Source organism: Mustela nivalis (genome assembly GCF_964662115.1).
Source record: "Mustela nivalis genome assembly, chromosome: 12".
NCBI classification, from domain to species: domain Eukaryota; kingdom Metazoa; phylum Chordata; class Mammalia; order Carnivora; family Mustelidae; genus Mustela; species Mustela nivalis.
In genome coordinates, this window is record NC_139031.1 from 11,838,982 (window position 1) to 11,856,980 (window position 17,999).

A 17,999-nucleotide genomic window follows, 5' to 3' on the forward strand; every position below is an offset into this window, starting at 1 on the left:
AGATAACACCTTGTTTAAAATAACTACAGCCAGAATAATAATGGCCAATAGTATCGAGCACTTGATTCGGATAATGTGGCCTATGTAAGTTATATGCATCATTCATTGCTCACAGCAAGCCTGGAACATAGGGCCACTATTTTCCCTGTTTTATTCACAGAAAAACAAAACGACAAAAAATCCAACACAGGCAAAAGTTAAGAAACTGAGCAGAGGCCCCTCAGCTGGTAAGTGCAGCAGATCTAGGCTGTCTGACTACACAGCCTTAACTGAACTACCACGAGAAGCCACCTTTTATCCAAACAGCAAGTGGAGCAGGAAAGCTACAAAACTACAGTGTACGCCTGTACGGACAAACAACACCCCAAGGTCCCAAAGCATGGCAGAGAGCAAATGGATGAAGAATAAAGAGACAAAAGGAAAAATGTCATTATCATAGCTGCATGATTTGGACAGCCTCAACAGCTACATGCCATCCCAGCACTGGCTGTGGGAACAGCACAAAAGCAAATTTAGCCGTGAGAAAGGACTGCGGCGCTGCTGACACCTGCCGAAGGTCTCGTCCTCTAAGACGTGGGCCTGTCAAATTCCTGAGCGATCTTGCTGGCAGTTTCAACCCTCAGCAGGAAGGAAACAACGGGAGGAGCAGACACCGTGAACCTATTTTAACCAGTAAAGAAAACTGCTGGGTAACAGGGAAGCAAGAAGAATATGTGAAGATAACTTGGTAAAGAGATTAACTGCAACCTTCCCGTAGGATCATCAGACTGAAAAATGAGAAAGAATGAAGAGCTGGAGGTATTCCTCCCTCCCATTCCCAATTCTATCCCAACCAAAACCGTTTAGGTACTGCAACTCCTGGTGTGACTTCGATGCACCCCGAATGGTCAAAAGTTATCTGTGGGGGGTTCTGAACAGCAGGGCCAATGGAAGAAGGAGACAATGGGAAGCAGACAGTAGGCAGAAAGCAAAACGCGAGCTTCACATACCTAAACTCCCACTCCCAGTGTGCCTGCTAAGCTGCATGACTCCGACATGTTACTTAACCTCTCAGTTTCACGTTTCCTCACCTGTAAAATCAGGATAATACCACCTTCTTAGGGGTAAGTTAAATGAGTCAACAATAAAAAGCCCTGAGCTCAGGGTCTGGCATCTGTTGAGTACAGAATAAATGTCAGGCATTAATATGGTAATTATTACCTTGTAAGAGATGTCTCTATAACTCATTAACTTTTCTACAATGATTTGCTCGCTGCTGCTCCCACCAAGCTTCACAGCATATAATCCAAACCCTGACAGAAAAATAAGTGAAGTGATTCTGCCCTCAATTTCATGTCAGTGTTTCAGTGCGATCCAACGAACTGACATTTAGAAAGCCCTGCAACGGCACTGTGCTCGGCTGAGCTGGATGGGGATGAACAGGTAGTTTTGAGTAAAAGACAACCCTGCCTTCAAAAACTGGTCTGGTCTCTTTCGGGAATACAGAGAAACCACAAGTAATTTCTCCTGAATTGCAGAGGTTAGGCTGTAACCCAGTTGACAATGACAAGTAATCCCCAAAACAGCCACAAAAACACATCTTTGGTGTTTTGGGATGTCTCTAGATTCATTGTCCAGTAATTTTTAAGAACTGAATGACTCTTGGAGAATTGTGTTGGCAGCAAATGGTGGATATCATATGGGTTGGTCTTTAAAGACCGTTATTCTGGGTTACATATGGGTATTAAGAAATACACAAAAGAAAAAGGAGGGAAAAAGGTGAATGACGTATCTAAGCACATAATACTAAGATGCAGAAGATGGGCATCGACACACGAGAGGCTCTCCTGCTCAACTCCAGGACAAGCAGCAGTATTAGCTGAAGGTCGATCAGAAGTGCAAGCCTGGCCTGGAAATAATGGAAAGATTTTTTCCCCAAGGTGGAAACTTTTGTTTTTCTTAATACAAAAATAATGTATATTCAATGCTTTAAAAGAAATAAAATATATAAAAGTGCAAAAAAAAAGTAAGGTAAACCACACATAATCCGCCCCCCCACCGAGAGACCATCACAACCGTTTGAGGTTTCTCCTCCCAGACATTTCTAAACATACACTTTTATCAACTACTTCTTTTTCAAAAGTAGGGTAACACCACATGCTGTTTGATACTTCTTCTCCCACGCTTCTACATATCATACTCAACTTTCCACCCAACACAGAATCCCAGTATCAAAGTCAAAGGACAGTTTCCCACGGGTATATTCCCTGATACCATAACAACGTGAAAAGGGAATGCAAGGCACAAAACATGGCCTAGGAGACCCCCACCAACTCTTCCCACCACCAACCTCCCACACGTCCTCCAAGACCAGCTTGGGAAGGGTGCAGTTTCCCAGCACAGGGGGCTGCCCAGACGGGAAGGGCACAGCTGTGCTCCTCAGGTCCGCAGCACCACGCGCATGCAGAGGCTCCGCACTGAGTACACGACTCTGAAAGCCCCGCTGCCCAACCTCGGGGCCCGTCAGGTAAGCTCCAGCGGAGTGAGCAGAAGCCTGCGGCTCACGGGGGTCCTACAGGCCGCGCCTTTCTGCCCCTGCACCCTAGATGCAGAGTTGCTTTGGGCTGGTCATTAAACTGTCTTGTTCACCATATTACCTGCCCAAGGCACACTACTAAACAGGAATACTAATCTGCATCACTTCTCACAACCTTTAAGGAGTAGAAAGGTAGCTTTTCCAAGAAAGAGTGGCCCAAAGATCAATCTTATCTACATTACATCTTGCTTGAGGAATGTGGCACAAAAGAGTGAGGACCATGTCACCAGTCTGAACGGAGAACGTCAGGGAGCGGAGTTAACGTACTGATTAAGGGTCCCAGCGGCAGGAGAAAAAGAGAGCTGAGAGGAGGGGACTGAAACCACTGGCCTACTAGTCCTGCGCAGGAACAAGGAAAAGCTAAGGAACTCCACCTTTCCTTGACCAAACTGCACTGCAAGTACAAAACACTGCTCAGTGCGGGTCCGTAGTGCCGTATGTGAACTGGGAAACCACAGACAGTCCAGATCTCAGGCGGAGCGGACAAGACACGCCGTCTGGGGCACACGTACACAGGCTGGACCCGAGGCAAAGCCAGAGGCCAGGTGGCCTAGACAGAGTGAGGGACTTCTGTCATCAGACCCGGACACCAGGCTCCGCGGCAGCCGAGTCTGAACTGCGGGAACCAGCAGGCAGACCCGTGCAGATCTGGTGCAGACCTGAACAGTACAAGACACACTGAAAAACTCAAGTTCATTTTATGTAGTATTTATTAGAAAATCATTCTTACTCTGTAATTTCCAGAATCTCATCATGAAAGTAACTGTGTGTGCACGATGTGCGTGTGCGCCACGGGCCCGGGTGACTGTGTGTGCACGCTGTGCGTGTGCGCCACGGGCCCGGGTGACTGTGTGTGCACGCTGTGCGTGTGCGCCACGGGCCCGGGTGACTGTGTGTGCACGCTGTGCATGTGCGCCACGGGCCCGGGTGACTGTGTGTGCACGATGTGCGTGTGCGCCACGGGCCCGGGTGGGAAAATTGAAGGAAAATGCCCTTCCTGCGGCTCTAACCCAGGGAGGCCGTGTGAAAGGCTGCTTGGGGAGCCCCCAAGTTCTGGATGGGACTAAAGGATGACAGCGGGGCTTAGAAAGATAGAAAATAATGGAACCAGGGCCCTGGAGGCATCACCTGGAGATGAACTATTTCACCCCTCCTTATTATTTTAGGTTTTTACTGCTGATAAAATCTATTTGAATGCTACTAGTGAAATCTGCCCAAAAACAAAAGAGGAGAAGAAGGTAGGTTAGTCTTGAAGCTCTCTAGGTTAGATACCAACCACTGTTCAGCAACCCCTTCCAGTTTGGGCTAAAGCTTAATATCCCATTGGGATCATTCATCTGTCACCATTTATCGAGTATACTGTGCCAAGTCCTGGTTAAGGGGCAGGTAAACAGAGAAGATACAGTCCCTGCTGTCTAGTTTATAGGGCAAACAGTAAGAAAATCGTTCACAACCATGGGATAAATGCCTGCCACACAGTGAAGCTCAACAAATACTCAGTGGCTGAATCAACACTATAAAAGTGTGCACAAAAACAAGGGGGCATCCCAAAGGACACTTAGCCCTTTGCTCTAACACAGATGAACCTGACAGCTCACTGTTTTGTACACTTATACACAGAAACCATCCTTAAAAGAATAAATCATTAGCTACAAAGGCCTATGAGACAAAAAGGGGAGGGGGAGTAAGAGTCATGAGAAGTCTTATCATTCATTTTATATAAAATAATATTTTAATTCTTGTCCTTAGGACCTATAAAGACTATACATAATTTGGAAAGGAGACTGTACCAAACAATGGCCAAAGGAGACTCGTCCACTCTATGCCTTCTCTTTGGTCTGGTCACTCAGAAATATAATGTTATCTGTAAAGAAACCAAATCGTAAGTATTATTTTCAGAACTCTTTCTCATTTAATCGTTCCCCGATGACACATACTTTAGTGCTATTATCTAACAGGATTTTAGAAAAATTCCCAAAATGTGAACCAAGTCCTGCTATGTTCACGAGAGGCATATATTCAAGAGGCACCAACGGAGCTAAAAGTTCAGCTTCAGCGACGTGACAACTGAGACCTTGCAGAAAAAGTGTGGTATTTCTTGTCTTCCCTGAAAACAATTACAACTGCTCAGCAATAACTTCCTGCAAAAGAACTAGTCACAAATTTCAGAGCCTGCAGTGCTCAGATAGAGCCATGAAAGCAGGCAGCACGCCCTCACACAGACGCGGGACCAGGCATAACACTCCCCACACTGGAGGTACAGAGAAAGGATGGGTCCAACATCTGGCCCTGTGGCGAAGACAAACCGACCGATGTCTTTAAGTACGCTGTAACACTCACACAGAAGACACTCTATTTTTAAATTTTAAAATAGATTGACTTTTTATACTCATTCTTGGGAAATTTTTTACTAATCAATATTACAGAGAAAGCATTTTCAAACAAGATCAGACACTGCAGTTAAAACGTTGTCCCAGATGGAGTTAATTTAGGAGAAGCAAAGGAAAAGAAGTATTTTCTGTAGAACTTTAAAAAAATCCAGATTCTTGTAACTTTAGAATTATTTTAAAAAGTGGTTATTACAGTATCTACAAATACAGTTTTCTAAAAACAGAAAGGTTGACACAGAAAGGTTACTGCAGAAGAGATTATTACAACTGACGCCACAGTGTAAAAAAGCAAGAGTGCCATCCACTGGTGGTTACGTTTACATTAAAGACATGGATCCCTGGGAGGAAAAAAATGACCAAGCACCAAATTTAAACTCTATTTCTGAGCACTGGGTGTGAACGTGTAACTAATGAATCACTGAACACTACATCAAAAACTAATGATGGGGCGCCTGGGTGGCTCAGTGGTTAAGCCGCTGCCTTCGGCTCGGGTCATGGTCTCGGGGTCCTGGGATCGAGTCCCGCATCGGGCTCTCTGCTCGGCAGGGAGCCTGCTTCCTCCTCTCTCTCTCTGCCTGCCTCTCTACCTACTTGTGATTTCTCTCTGTCAAATAAATAAATAAAATCTTTAAAAAAAAAAAAAAAAAAAAAAACTAATGATGTACTGTATGTTGGTTGATTGAAGAAAAAAACAATAAAACCTATTTCTTTCAATTCAAATGTCACTAAAGATCTTTTCATTTTTACTACTGACCATAAATCTGTTAATGACTCAATTAACACGCCCATGCTGTGAATACTAGTGACAAGAAGAAAACAAAATGACAGAGAAACTGAACTACTTCAATTTAGTGTTGGCTTGGCTCAGAACAATTCCTACAATCCAAAGTTTGCCCATACTTTTGGTTTATAGTAGAATATGAAAATGTTAAATGCTTCAGAAATACCTAATTGATAGAGATTTAGAAATGCCAATTTTTTAAGATTTTATTTCTGTATTTGACAGACAGAAATCACAAGTAGGCAGAGAGGCAGGCAGAGAGAGAGGAGGAAGCAGGGTCCCCGCTGAGCAGAGAGCCCGATGCAGGGCCCGATCCCAGGACCGATCCCAGGACCAAGACCTGAGCTGAAGGCAGAGGCTTTAACCCACTGAGCCCCCCAGGCACCCCAGAAATGCCAACTTTTTTATTAGAAAGTTTGACTTTCCACTGCTGAACTCATAGGTATAGTCCTACGCCCCACAGAGGTCTACAAAAAAATTTGTGAATAGGCAGAGATCTCTGGAGACATGGCCCAAGGAAGAGCACACAGAAATGAAATACTGTCAAGACGCCCAAGAATTATGAAATCAAAATGGTCAGACAGGACCTCATCTAAGATCTGATAATAATGAGGGTAGAAAGAGAACTATGTTGGTTTTCAAGATCAATATACCTCAGAGAAACCACAAGAAATAAATTTTTTATTATTTATAACAAATTATAGCTTATCAATAGGGTAGCGTGGTTAAGATATGAACTCTGGAGCAAGGTAAAAAAGAAAGCTAATAGGAAAATCTGTCAATTAAGAGACTTAAGTTCTCAGAGGTCTGGCCTCCAGAATTGTGAGGAAATAAATTTTCTCATAAGAATAAGAGACTTGGGAGCGCCTGGGTGGCTCAGTGGGTTAAGCCTCTGTCTTCGGCTCAGGTCATGATCTCAGGGTCCTGGGATTGAGCCCCACATCGGGCTCTCTGCTCAGCAGGGAGCCTGCTTCTCCCTCTCTCTGCCCACCTCTCTGTCTACTTGTGATCTCTCTGTCAAATAAATAAATAAGAACTTAAAAAAAAAAAGTTTAAGACACTTAAGATACATATAAACCATGTAAGATAACCTTATGGACTTATATTTATGAAGCAATCAAAGAAATTTAAACATTGTGATATCTGGTGAAAAAACAATTAATAATCTCCTAATATTAAGTGTGGTAATAGCACTGTAGTTACACTTTAAATAGGAATCCGTATCTTTCAGAAATACCTACTGAAAATATTTATGAATGAAATAATATAATGTCTGAGAATTCACTAGAAAATAATCCAAATGGAGGAAAAGTAGGCTGGGGGAACAGAAGAAATAATATTGGCCATCAGTTGATAATTGTTGAAGCTAAATGACAGAAAATTTTTTTCCACTTTTCTATGTTTATGTGTATTTGACATTTTCAATAATTAAAAAAATTAATTTTTAAAAGATACCCAATTTTGGCATATCTCAGACGTACATAAACACTTGAGACATTACTTTCTTTCATTTCTATGTACTTACTCATACAAAAGGTTTCTTAGTGTTTATATCCATAAAAACTAATAATAGAATCAATGTTTAACCACTATTTTATTTTGGGGCACCTCGGTGGCTCAGTGCGTTAAGCATCTGCCTTCAAGCTCTGGTCCTGATCCTAGGGTTCTGAGATCGAGCCCCACATCAGGCTCCCTGTTCAGCTGGAAGCCTGCTTCTCCCTCTCCCACTTGCCCTGCTTGTGTTCCCTCACATGCTCGCTTGCTCTCTCTCTCTCTCAAATAAATAAAATCTTTAACAGTTGCCTTATGTTTTTTTTTTTTTTTAAGATTTTATTTATTTATTTGTCAGAGAGAGTGAGCACAGGCAGACAGAGTGGCAGGCAGAGGTGGGGGGGGGGGGGAGAAGCAGGCTCCCTGCTGAGCAAGGAGCCTGATGTGGGACTTGATCCCAGGACGCTGGGATCAGTTGTCTTATTTTAACAATTTACTGAAGAGTTAAAAAGGGAGCACTTCTCTCATAAAAGATGCATTCCAATACAATTTCAGTTTTCAAATTTATATATTAAAATTGCTTTGGTATTTTATGTTTTAAAAACAACTGTAATGATAACTCAATCAAAAGAAAATGTAACATTTATAGCCTTAATATCACAGAATTTTTAAGAATATTTTTAAATTTAAAAATAATCTTATTTTTAAATAAAATTTTATTCAAAATAAAATTTCAAATAAAATTTTTAAAAAACTTTGAATTTATGTATGTATTTGTTATAAATATAACAGGATGAATAATAAAATATTCTTATTTATACAATATGTATTAAGTTACATTTCTTAGGAGAAAATGGAAAAACAAGTTCAGAGAAAAAGAAACAACATAAAACTTCCAAATGTTGAAGAGCTTATTCATGTATTTTTTTCAAGGATGATGGGCATCAAACTGCTATGGTATTTACATCCATTAATACATTTCAGAGTAACAATCCCGTATTGAAAAAAATTTTCATGTCAACTTAAATATGTCCAAAGGGATACATTTGTTTCAAAATTCTTGTAGAATTTTCACAGAAGTTTGAAAACTCAGCTCTGGTTGGTATCTCAGGGAGGTATCTTCCTGACCTTCCTTCCTTAAACTTTGTGTGTTTTCTACATTGTTTCACATTTTGTCTAATGAGAACAGGAACTTAAAATCATCCTGTAAGGACCAACTGGTTGGTGACTAAACCTGCACAAATGTCTAATGCCACTCACAGTAGAGTAACTCTATCTTGGCACAGGCTTCTGCCCATTTAGGCTATGTCCTTAAAGACGTTAAAGTTCTTCTCACTTCAAACAGCTAAGTACTGACACAGACAGTGTCAGTTTCAAAAGTCACCTGTGAAATGAAACTGAGCACAGAGACAACGTTCTGCACGACCAGAACTCAGACACTCAGAGCAAACCCACAAACCACACTCCCAGCACTCACGGCAAGCTGCTTGACAATCACAGCATCAGTACTCAAAGCCTCCGTTCAAGTTACTGACAAGCCAAGCTTTTAAAAAAGGGAAGGGGGAGCAGGGAATAGCTATTATCACAAGCTTCTTACCAGCTATGATCGTTGTTGCTTGCCGCCTCACGTTATTTTTATCTGTGTATTCACCATAGTCTACTTTCCCTTCTACATAGATTCGGGACCTGATAAAAATAAAATTTACAGTTTTCAGCCTGGAGATTGTCATCTGTTTTACGAGACAGAGTCCGGTGAGAGGCAGTAACAAGCACACATGAAGGATAAACAGAGAATCAGGCATAATCTCATTTTTGCTACATCTCAAAGTTCAACATTAGGAGTACTAAGGGTACTGAAACAGAATGTCCACACGGACTTGACACATACAGCTCTCAGCCTTGAGCTGCCAGCAGTCCTCATGAAAGTTTAAAAAAAAAAAAAAAAAGTGACTTTAAGACCACGAATTGGAAAAGCAATGTCGTGGGATCCTTTCAATCTCTAGGACTGATTTCCAACATTTCCCCCCACTTTGATTCTGGACTCCCTAAAAGATTTGCTGATTTTCACTTATTGTCCAATTCTTTCCCATAGGTTCATGAACTTATTCTCAAGGGACTTAGATTATTAAAATTCAAAAAAGGTATTCAACTCAGTATTTCACTTAGTGTTAATTACTAAGACTATTTCTGCACTGTTTAGAAGGCTGAACTACAAGGCAACCACAGCTGATTTTAAAGGGTAGAAAATGCACGCTGGCATCATTTTCAGAGTCCACCATCACCAAAAAACAGAAAGTAGACAACGCTAATGAAATGATTGTAGGCCAAAGGGAGTACACACAAATTCATCAATCCATGGGTGAAATTGCATACAGATACTTTTCTTGAAATTTCCTGTATTTATGTGTGCGTAAATGCAAATTCATACAAACATACATACATACTGGACAATGGAAATACATATTAAAAAAAAGGCATGCAATTATTAAAAAGAAACAAATTTTAGTTTTTTCTGAAATTGTTTTTCAGGAAATATACTTCATTTCTATAAAACAAGTACATTTCTAAATATATTAACTATGAATATAATTGTTGTTCAACACACCCTTTCGTCCTTCTGTAGGTTTGGAAAAGACAATTTTTATTTATAATTAATCCAAGCACCCCAAAAGGGAACTATTAAGCCGACATAAAATTATCAAACATAGCAGAAGTGCTGTGAACACTGCCGTACCTCACTGAGTTAGACTTCAGACACTCCAGGTCCTGTGCTAAGGGTCCCATGCAGATGCCAAGAGGCTACATGGGAACTCCTAAAAGCACGTTACACTTGCTCACACGGCACTCAGTACACTCTGCCTTCTCTCTTGCCTCATCTGCTTCTATTTATGTACACTCCTTATCTGTCCCAAACTGTAAATTCTTAGAAAGCTAAACCATGTTTTACAGATCTCTGCATTAGTCATACGTGGCAACACCCCATGCATACAGTACTAAGCTGTGAATAAGTATCTCGAGTTAACGGAGTAATTAGTAGGATAAAGGAGGCAGGCATTCCCCGGAAACACTTCTGACCAGATCTATCAAATCCTTTCTTCCTCAACTTACCCCTTTTTCACATACTGGTAGGCCACATCTCTGAGGCCTGGGCGGAATACGGAGATTCTGTGCCATGTTGTCTTTTGACTGACATCACCTACATCACAGGAATAGGAAACATGGTTATAAATGCCAGCACACAAAGCAAATGCCAAAAGACAACATGCCCAGCAAAACCAACGTCACAATTTCTGAGAGAAAGGAACAGAACTAGAGAAGAAAGATTCTTTCTAAAAGTAGCTCATCTCTAATCAACTAACTGAGAATAAAAATGTCTCTGTACTGCTGATACAACGAACACCCGAGGCTTTCATACTCACCCATCTGGTACGCTTCACTCTCCCCGGACCGCCACATCTCATTTGTCGCTAGGGAAAATATTGTGACTGGATTTTTCCCCTCCACCTGTCTCATGACGGGGTCCTGACCCACTCGCCCCAGCAGCTGCACACGGTTCAGAGCTGAAATGCAGTGTGTAAATAAAATGAGATTTAGAGAAAGGTCCAGAAGGGGAATAGCTATGAATACTACTTCAACCTTGAGCTCCGCCTTAAACAGGTTCTAGAAGATCAGAGCTAAGTTGGGGCAAATGAGGGGAGGCTAGGAGGGAAAAGAAGGGAGAAAATAATCTTTTTTTGGGGGGGGAGAAAATAATCTTAAAGAAAGTACCCCAAGAAATAAACATTAAGCTCTTTATTTTACCTTAAAATCTTTAAAATACCTTTTTTTGAAAAGAAAAAAAAAACACATATGGTTGAAAGGACAAATCTGAGATTTGAAAATCTTTACAAATATGAGTGAATATTTCTGTGAAAGAACAGCTTGCACAGACCTTCACTCTCCCAGCCAAACAGCAGATGACCTTGGAAGACCGAGATAACCAAATCGGACTCCAGGAAATTCTTACAAGGCCCCTCAGCCTGATGGGATGAGGCCAAGAGCAGACAGGCAAACATGGGCCAAGGGCTTGAGGATTAACAGATTACAATCCAACTAGTGCACCTCTTCTACAACACACTTAAGAATACGTGTACGTTGCTATATATAACATACTTTAAACTAGGAAATTAGGAAAAACTAAGAAACTAGGAAATGTACTACTTACATCTTTCAAGAACCAAGCTGGTGGCTACTTCAGACTCACGTCTTACAAACTGATGAAATACCTACAGTAGAACAAATGAGTAAAATGGCTTTAACTTGGGAGGAAAGGTAACCCCAACAGAAGACCTGCTCACACTCCGTCACCATCAATTCAGCGACTCCTACGGCACACACCCCCCGAGGACTAGCAGTGCATGTCACATGTTCCCCCACACAGCACCACGAGGACCACACAAACGCTTGAGAGCCCTGAAGGCCGACTACTCCAGAAGCCCAAGAGTACCATGTCCTAGACGGCACACCTAGGAAGGTTCATTTAGAATCCTTGTTTCTTTCCTGGCAGCCCTCCTGATTGTGGTGCTTCTGTGGCTGCACACAAAGGGTAAAATCAAATGTATTTTGGAAAAATTCATGCTTTAGATAGACCAAAGGAAAAAGACTCAGACAAATCGGGTTCTCTGATAAAGTACAAAAATAGGACCATTCAAGTCCGTCTGTCAGTGGAAAGTAGTAAGTGACACAAAACAGCAGCAATGATACAAAAGCTATCATTACTGAACACTAGCTAAGTGCTTTACCTCTTACAGATTAGTCCTTGGAAGAAACCAATCAACTATGTAAAATTATCCCTACTTTGGAGACCAAAAAAAAAAAAAAAAAAAAGAGTTTAGACAGATTAACCTGCCCAAAATCCTACAAGAAATAACAAGCAAGTTGTGCCTAGAACCCAGGGCCATCTGATACCAAGGCTGCCACTTTTCCCACTGCCCTCTGCTGCCTCCAGTGTTCAGAGAACTACTCAGTACATCAGAGAAGCATGTGCCAAGTAGGTAGCACCATTAACATAAAAAGCAGATGTCCACCAACCAAAGGAAGACCCTTTCCTGGGGCAGTGCAGACTACAGAATCCTATCCCTACGTTTTGGGACACGAGGTGGTTAAGAAGGAAAGATGGAGTTGCCACACGGTAAAAAGACTCAAACTAGTACTGCTATCATGCTTCTCGAAAGGTCCTACTTGAAATACTCAGATGAGCCACAGCTCCCAAGTCGCAGAATAATGGGTCTCATTTGGGAGACACAAGAATTAAGACCCACTAGAAAAGGAGAAATAGGGATTTTTAACTGGGATGATTGTTAAAATTAAACTTTTAACTCTTGTATACATCTTCACGCTGGAGTATTAAGACAGCAGTAATTCTTCTGTGTTCCAAATTCCAACACCCAACACACCGAGAAAGGCTAGAACTATGTAGAGGTTAAAGTGTCCCCACTCCAAGAATACAGGGTCGATTCTACTGCAGACTGCGTGGGAGAGAATAGGTTTCTGAGAGGAACTGATTCTTCATCAGTCTTAACAGGCTGAGGAGTGAGAGAGGTGTTATAAAGAAAAAACTACAAACTTGGTGACCAAATGTAAGTGAGGAAAATGGATGGTCTATTCTGGGTGAAGGTTGGCTAGAGTGTCCGGAGAAATAAGGAGTCAGGCCGGTGGGAGTGAGAAGGAATTCAGGACCTCGTACGTTTGTGGTGACACGATGACTTCAGATGCACTCTTCAGGACAGGGAGAAGCGGGGTGGAAGTCTGACCACAGAGGACAGTCTGACCACATGCCTCATAGAAAAACTACTGGAAACGATTTTTACAGTCTTTAGATCACTAAAGACATTAAATGCTAACTGATCTAAATGCAAGTAGCATGTTTTTTAAAACTAGGACTCCCCATATACATGTCAGCTAGGAAATTATTTTCTGTTTTAGTGAACATCACTTACACACGTAAAATCTGTCCCAAATCCTATCAAATGAGCACACATCAAGGAGGCGGGCCCAAACGCCTTTGGCCTCTGCAGTCAAAAGCCGGAGGAGATCTGATCACTACAGTTGATGGTAAGGCATCTCAACACTAATATGTCCAAGTGGTTACCTGTAATACAGGTCTTCGAAACATGGCTTCTATCTGCTTTTCCTACAATCTAGTCTTTGGTCTTCCCCTGGGGGGAAAAAAGAGAGAGGGAGAAAGCACGATAAATAAGGTTTCTTAGAGCAAAAGCACAAATTCACTGACCCTAAATTCCTAACCCCATTCATAATTTTCACGCAGTCCACCTTACGACCAACATTCCTGTGTATTTTACAAGGACTTCCCCCTCAAAGAAAAAAAAAAAGTTTATCTTTTTTATTCCCCTTGGCTTCCTCTTCCTCTGCCACATGCAAAAAATACTCTGATTTATGCCCATGTGCATTCCCGTCTTCTCAAATTGTATTAAAATGCAAGCCCCCCTAGAGCTGGGGCTTTCGTCTGATTTACTCACAGCCACATTCAATACTTCTAAGTTAGTTCCTAATACATGGTGACGATTTGATGAAGTATTACAGCCGCACCAAGGGACTTAAATCTGAAACTGGCTGCTGCCAAAATTACTGCTTCCAACCCCGTGGAGCAAAGACCATGGAGACCCCGGGGCTCCCCGGCCTCACCGCCGGGATGGGCGGGCGCCCCTTCTCAAAGGCGGCGGTCCTAACCAGCAACGTAAAGGGACTGGGGAAGCGGCAGAAAACCCTGAAGGCCTCCGCACCGGTGAGAAGAGAAGGACCAAGACAAACACAGCCCCGCGCCCCGAGCCACTTGGAGCCGCACGCACACGCAGCGAGGAACTCCCGGCTCACTCCCGCCCTCGCCGAACGCTCGAGCCGGTTCAGGTTCGAGCTAGGCGAGCACTTCCGGATAGAGCGCGGACGCAAGCCTCGCGAGAGGAATAAGAAAACGGAAAGCCCGCAGCGTGCGCCGTAGAAATGCTCCGGCTAGTGCCGGGGGAAAGCAAGCATCCGTGATGGGATCGTTCCGGGAGCTTTTTTTTTCCCCCCCCCACGGAGGGAGCGGAGAAAGCAACGCCGCCGAGTGGTGAGTGCTGCTGGTTTCAAGTTTCTACTGAAATGAAATTATTTGACAAGCTTCCCAGCCTGGACCGGGAGGGGGCGAGGTCGACGGAACGAAGGATAGATAGCGGGGGCCTCTGGGGAAAGACTGGAAAGGTCCAGGCCTGCCTGAGCAATAGGGTTCCCAGAAAAAAGTAGGGCTGAGCGCAAAAAAATTCAGGGGGTGCCAAAACATTTAGCAATCAAAATAATATTTTAGGAGGAATCAGGATAATATTTTAAGAATACATTCATTCAAAAAAATCTGTGAGGAACAAAACAAATTAAAAATGTAACTAAGTGTAAGTTCTGAGCCGTAGTGAATCCTGAGGCACAAGGGAAAAAATGAACTTTTTTACACACAGAAAAAGAAAAAAAAAATCCAGAACAATGAAATACTTGAATATCAAAAATTCGAAGAGAGGGTATATTAAAACTCACCACATTAAGTTTAAATATTTTATTTATACCAAAAACAAGTCACTGTAGTTTTACTTTCCTGGCTTTAATAGAAGTAAATTTGATCAATAATTGCAAAAAATCAACACCTTTGCTTATTTCCAGTTGCAGGAATTGCCATTTCTGACCATTTTTCTTGACCCAGTGGCACTCTTACATAGTTTTAATTAACTTCAGCTTGTTGATCTTATTTAAAATTCTGATATGTTCTTCCTTGTGGATCTTTTCTAATTTAATATTTTTTAAGTATTGCATTAAAGTGGCCTTGATCTTGATTGTTGTGTTTCTGGGCACCCCTTAAATTTTGCCTCATTCACCCTAATCTTGGCCCTGCTTAGCAAGAGAGTATTGGGGTCCCACAGGTTGCAGGATACAGGCCAGAGGTGGCCTCCCCACGCCCCTCCTCTGCCGGTCTTTGTCCTGTCCAACGTCTAGAAAGGGAGGGTACCCTCTAGCACATTCCTTCTCCAAACCCTACTTACAGGGCTTCATTGGCCCATTTTTGCCATTAAAAAAGAAAAATACAAACTACTTAACATGGTCTCCAGTGCACACTTTAACCTGCTCCTAAAAGCCTGGCTTTCTAGTTGGTACATTCTAGACGCTTATCTCCTGTTTTACCCCTGCCTTCACCATGTTTAGCTCCTGAAACAGCGGTGTTATACTGCCTTCTGGCCTTGCACAGGTATCAATCATCCCACACCCCACCAGCTGTTATGACTGTCAGTGCCCTCCGGTGATTTCCTGTTTAAAAATCGCACTTCTAGGGGCTCACTCCGTTAAGCATCTGACTCTTGGTTTAGTTTCAGGTCGGAAGCTCAGTATCCTGAGATCCAGCCCCACCTCAGGCTCAGCCCAGAGTCTGCTGGAGACTCTCTCGGTTTCTCCCTCCCTCCTCCTCGGCTCCCTCCCTCTAAAATAAAATATTTTTTAAAAATTATGTTTAAAATAAATCTTCCTTCTACGAGCAGTTGACTCAAATGAAAAGCAAAATTCATCCTGTCCTCCAAAACCAATCTCCCCCTTTTAAGCTATTTGTTTATTTTAATGGTACCAATATTATCCCAGACTTGAACTTTGGAATCATCTTTAAAACTTCTCCCTGATCACCTGCATCCATTTGTCCACATGCAGTCGGCCCTCAAAGTTATTTCATGACGCCACTGACCTCTCCCTCTTTCTCTTTGCACATACTTCTGAGTAAGGAGTGTGGAAAGGATTGTTTAAAATAAAAAAAGCAGGGGTGCTAGGGTGGCTCAGTCAATGAGTGTCTGCCTTCAGCTCAGGTCATGATCCCAGGGTCCTGGGATCAAGCCCCGCATCTGGCTCCCTGGTTGGCAGAAACCTCCTTCTCCCTCTCCCTCTACTTGTGTTCCCTCTCTTACTGTGTTTCTGTCAAATAAATAAAATCTTTAAAAATACATAAATAAATAAGCAGAAAGTACGCCAATTGAAAACATCCTTGGACAAACTCATAACTTAATAACACCTTAATCTAAATAAATAGCATCTTAAACTAATCTCAATTCTCAGACAAGAATTATTAATACACATGCTCCTTAGACTATTGAAACAAATCACAAGTGCTACCTTACTTTTTCTTGACCAAAAAAAAAAAAAAATTAAAATATACAAAATACGTAAATGTATAATGTCGTGGAAGAGCGGAGCTGAAGCATTTTCTTATCACCTAGATCCTCCTTCCCCACAACAAATGCTCCAACATCGCCTTGCTCACTGTTCTCAGCATCTGAAATGCCCTTTTCCATACTTTCAGAATTTTCTACTCAAAAGTCCTTACTTTTTTCTCCAAGTTCACTTTCTTTACACACTCAGTTTATCGTGTATTATAACGTAGGTGACCATGAAGGTGCCTTATCTTCCCCATTGTCTGTGAGCTCTAGAGGACAGGGACCTTGTCAATTTGTGAATCAAAAATTATGCGCTAGAGCAAGGAGAGGCTTTAGAAGGGTTCAGGTCATAGGCTAGAACCAAAAAAAAGAAAAAAGAAAAGAAAAGAAAAAAAACAGGAAGAACCCAGAAGGGTACTCAAATAAGCCTGAAATTAGAAGACTAAAAACAACAAAGAATCAGAAACCTGGAAGAGTGGCTGAAGTGTATTTTTGTAATAGAGCTGCCTCTCTCAAGAATCTCCAATGTGTATAACTGTAGACTCTGTAGTTCGTCCATGGACCCAGAAAGGGCCTTCTCAATGCTGAGAAGTAGTGACAGATAACAATGTGACTTTAATCAGCTACCATTTCCCCTGGCAGTGGTGGAATAATTCAGGGCTTTCATCCTTTGCAAAGCTAGCTGAGAAAGCGAAGTGTCTATCATAGACGCCCAGTGCCTATGTTTTGTGCCAGTACCGTGCTGTCTTGGTGATCACAGCTTTGTAGTAAAGCTTGAAATCAGGCAATGTGATGCCCCCAGTTTTGTTTTTTTCTTTTTCAACATTTCCTTAGCAATCCGGGGTCTCTTCTGGTTCCATACAAAATTTAGGATTATTTGTTCCAGCTCTTTGAACAATGCTAGTGGAATTTTGATCGGAATGGCATTGAAAGTATAGATTGCTCCAAGGGGTATAGACATTTTAACAATGTTTATTCTTCCAATCCATGAGCGTGGTCCATATGTATAATGGAATATTACTGAGCCATCAGAAAGGATGAATACCCAACTTTTGCATCAAGGTGGATGGAACTGGAGGAGATTATGCTGAGTGAAATAAGTCAAGCAGAGACAGTCAATCATCATAGGGTTTCACTTACTTGTGGAACATAAGGAAGAGCATGGAGGACATTAGGAGAAGGAAGGGGAAAATGAAGGGAAGGCAATCAGAGGGGGAAATGAACCGTAAGAGACTATGGACTCCAGGAAACATACGGACAGTTGTAGAGGGATGTGTGGTGGGAGGGTGGGTGAACCCTCTGATGGGGATTAAGGAAGACATGTGTTGCATGGAACACTGGCTGTTATATGCAAACAATGAATTATGGAACACTACAGCAAAACCTAATGATGTACTGTATGGTAACTAACATAATGAAAAATAGATGCCCAGAGCCACAAAGTTATCTTTGGCCTTGCCTTTTTTTCCCTTCTAAATTAGAAAAAGTCTCACTAATAGGTATCAAGTGGTAGAGACCAGGGATAGCGGTGCTTTATCACAGATAGGAAG

General features: G+C 42.1%; 1 protein-coding gene and 1 long non-coding RNA gene across 11 annotated transcripts in view; one reads left to right on the forward strand and one right to left on the reverse strand.

Annotated features, from left to right (window-relative positions):
• SSBP1 (single stranded DNA binding protein 1) overlaps positions 1–14,198 on the reverse strand; it is a 35,217-nt gene extending 21,019 nt beyond the window's left edge. For 2 of the 10 annotated variants that reach the window (XM_082693798.1, XM_082693797.1), the window contains exons 1-7: positions 14,086–14,196; positions 13,368–13,434; positions 11,442–11,502; positions 10,657–10,797; positions 10,346–10,433; positions 8,835–8,923; positions 4,366–4,439 (exon numbers count right to left, since the gene is read on the reverse strand). In XM_082693798.1, coding sequence (XP_082549924.1) covers positions 4,396–4,439; positions 8,835–8,923; positions 10,346–10,433; positions 10,657–10,797; positions 11,442–11,502; positions 13,368–13,391 — 447 coding nt within the window. In that variant the 5' untranslated portion in view covers positions 13,392–13,434; positions 14,086–14,196 and the 3' untranslated portion in view covers positions 4,366–4,395. Of the gene's footprint in view, positions 1–989; positions 4,440–8,834; positions 8,924–10,345; positions 10,434–10,656; positions 10,798–11,441; positions 11,503–13,367; positions 13,435–13,921 lie in introns of all 10 variants that reach the window. The other 8 variants (XR_014301373.1, XR_014301374.1, XR_014301375.1 and 5 more) reach the window with 8 other exon arrangements.
• Positions 14,199–14,230: 32 nt separating this feature from the next.
• Positions 14,231–15,752, forward strand: LOC309845608. Its single transcript, XR_014301379.1, has 2 exons — positions 14,231–14,345; positions 15,622–15,752. It is a non-coding gene; the product is annotated as an uncharacterized lncRNA (long non-coding RNA).
• Positions 15,753–17,999: the final 2,247 nt, after the last annotated feature.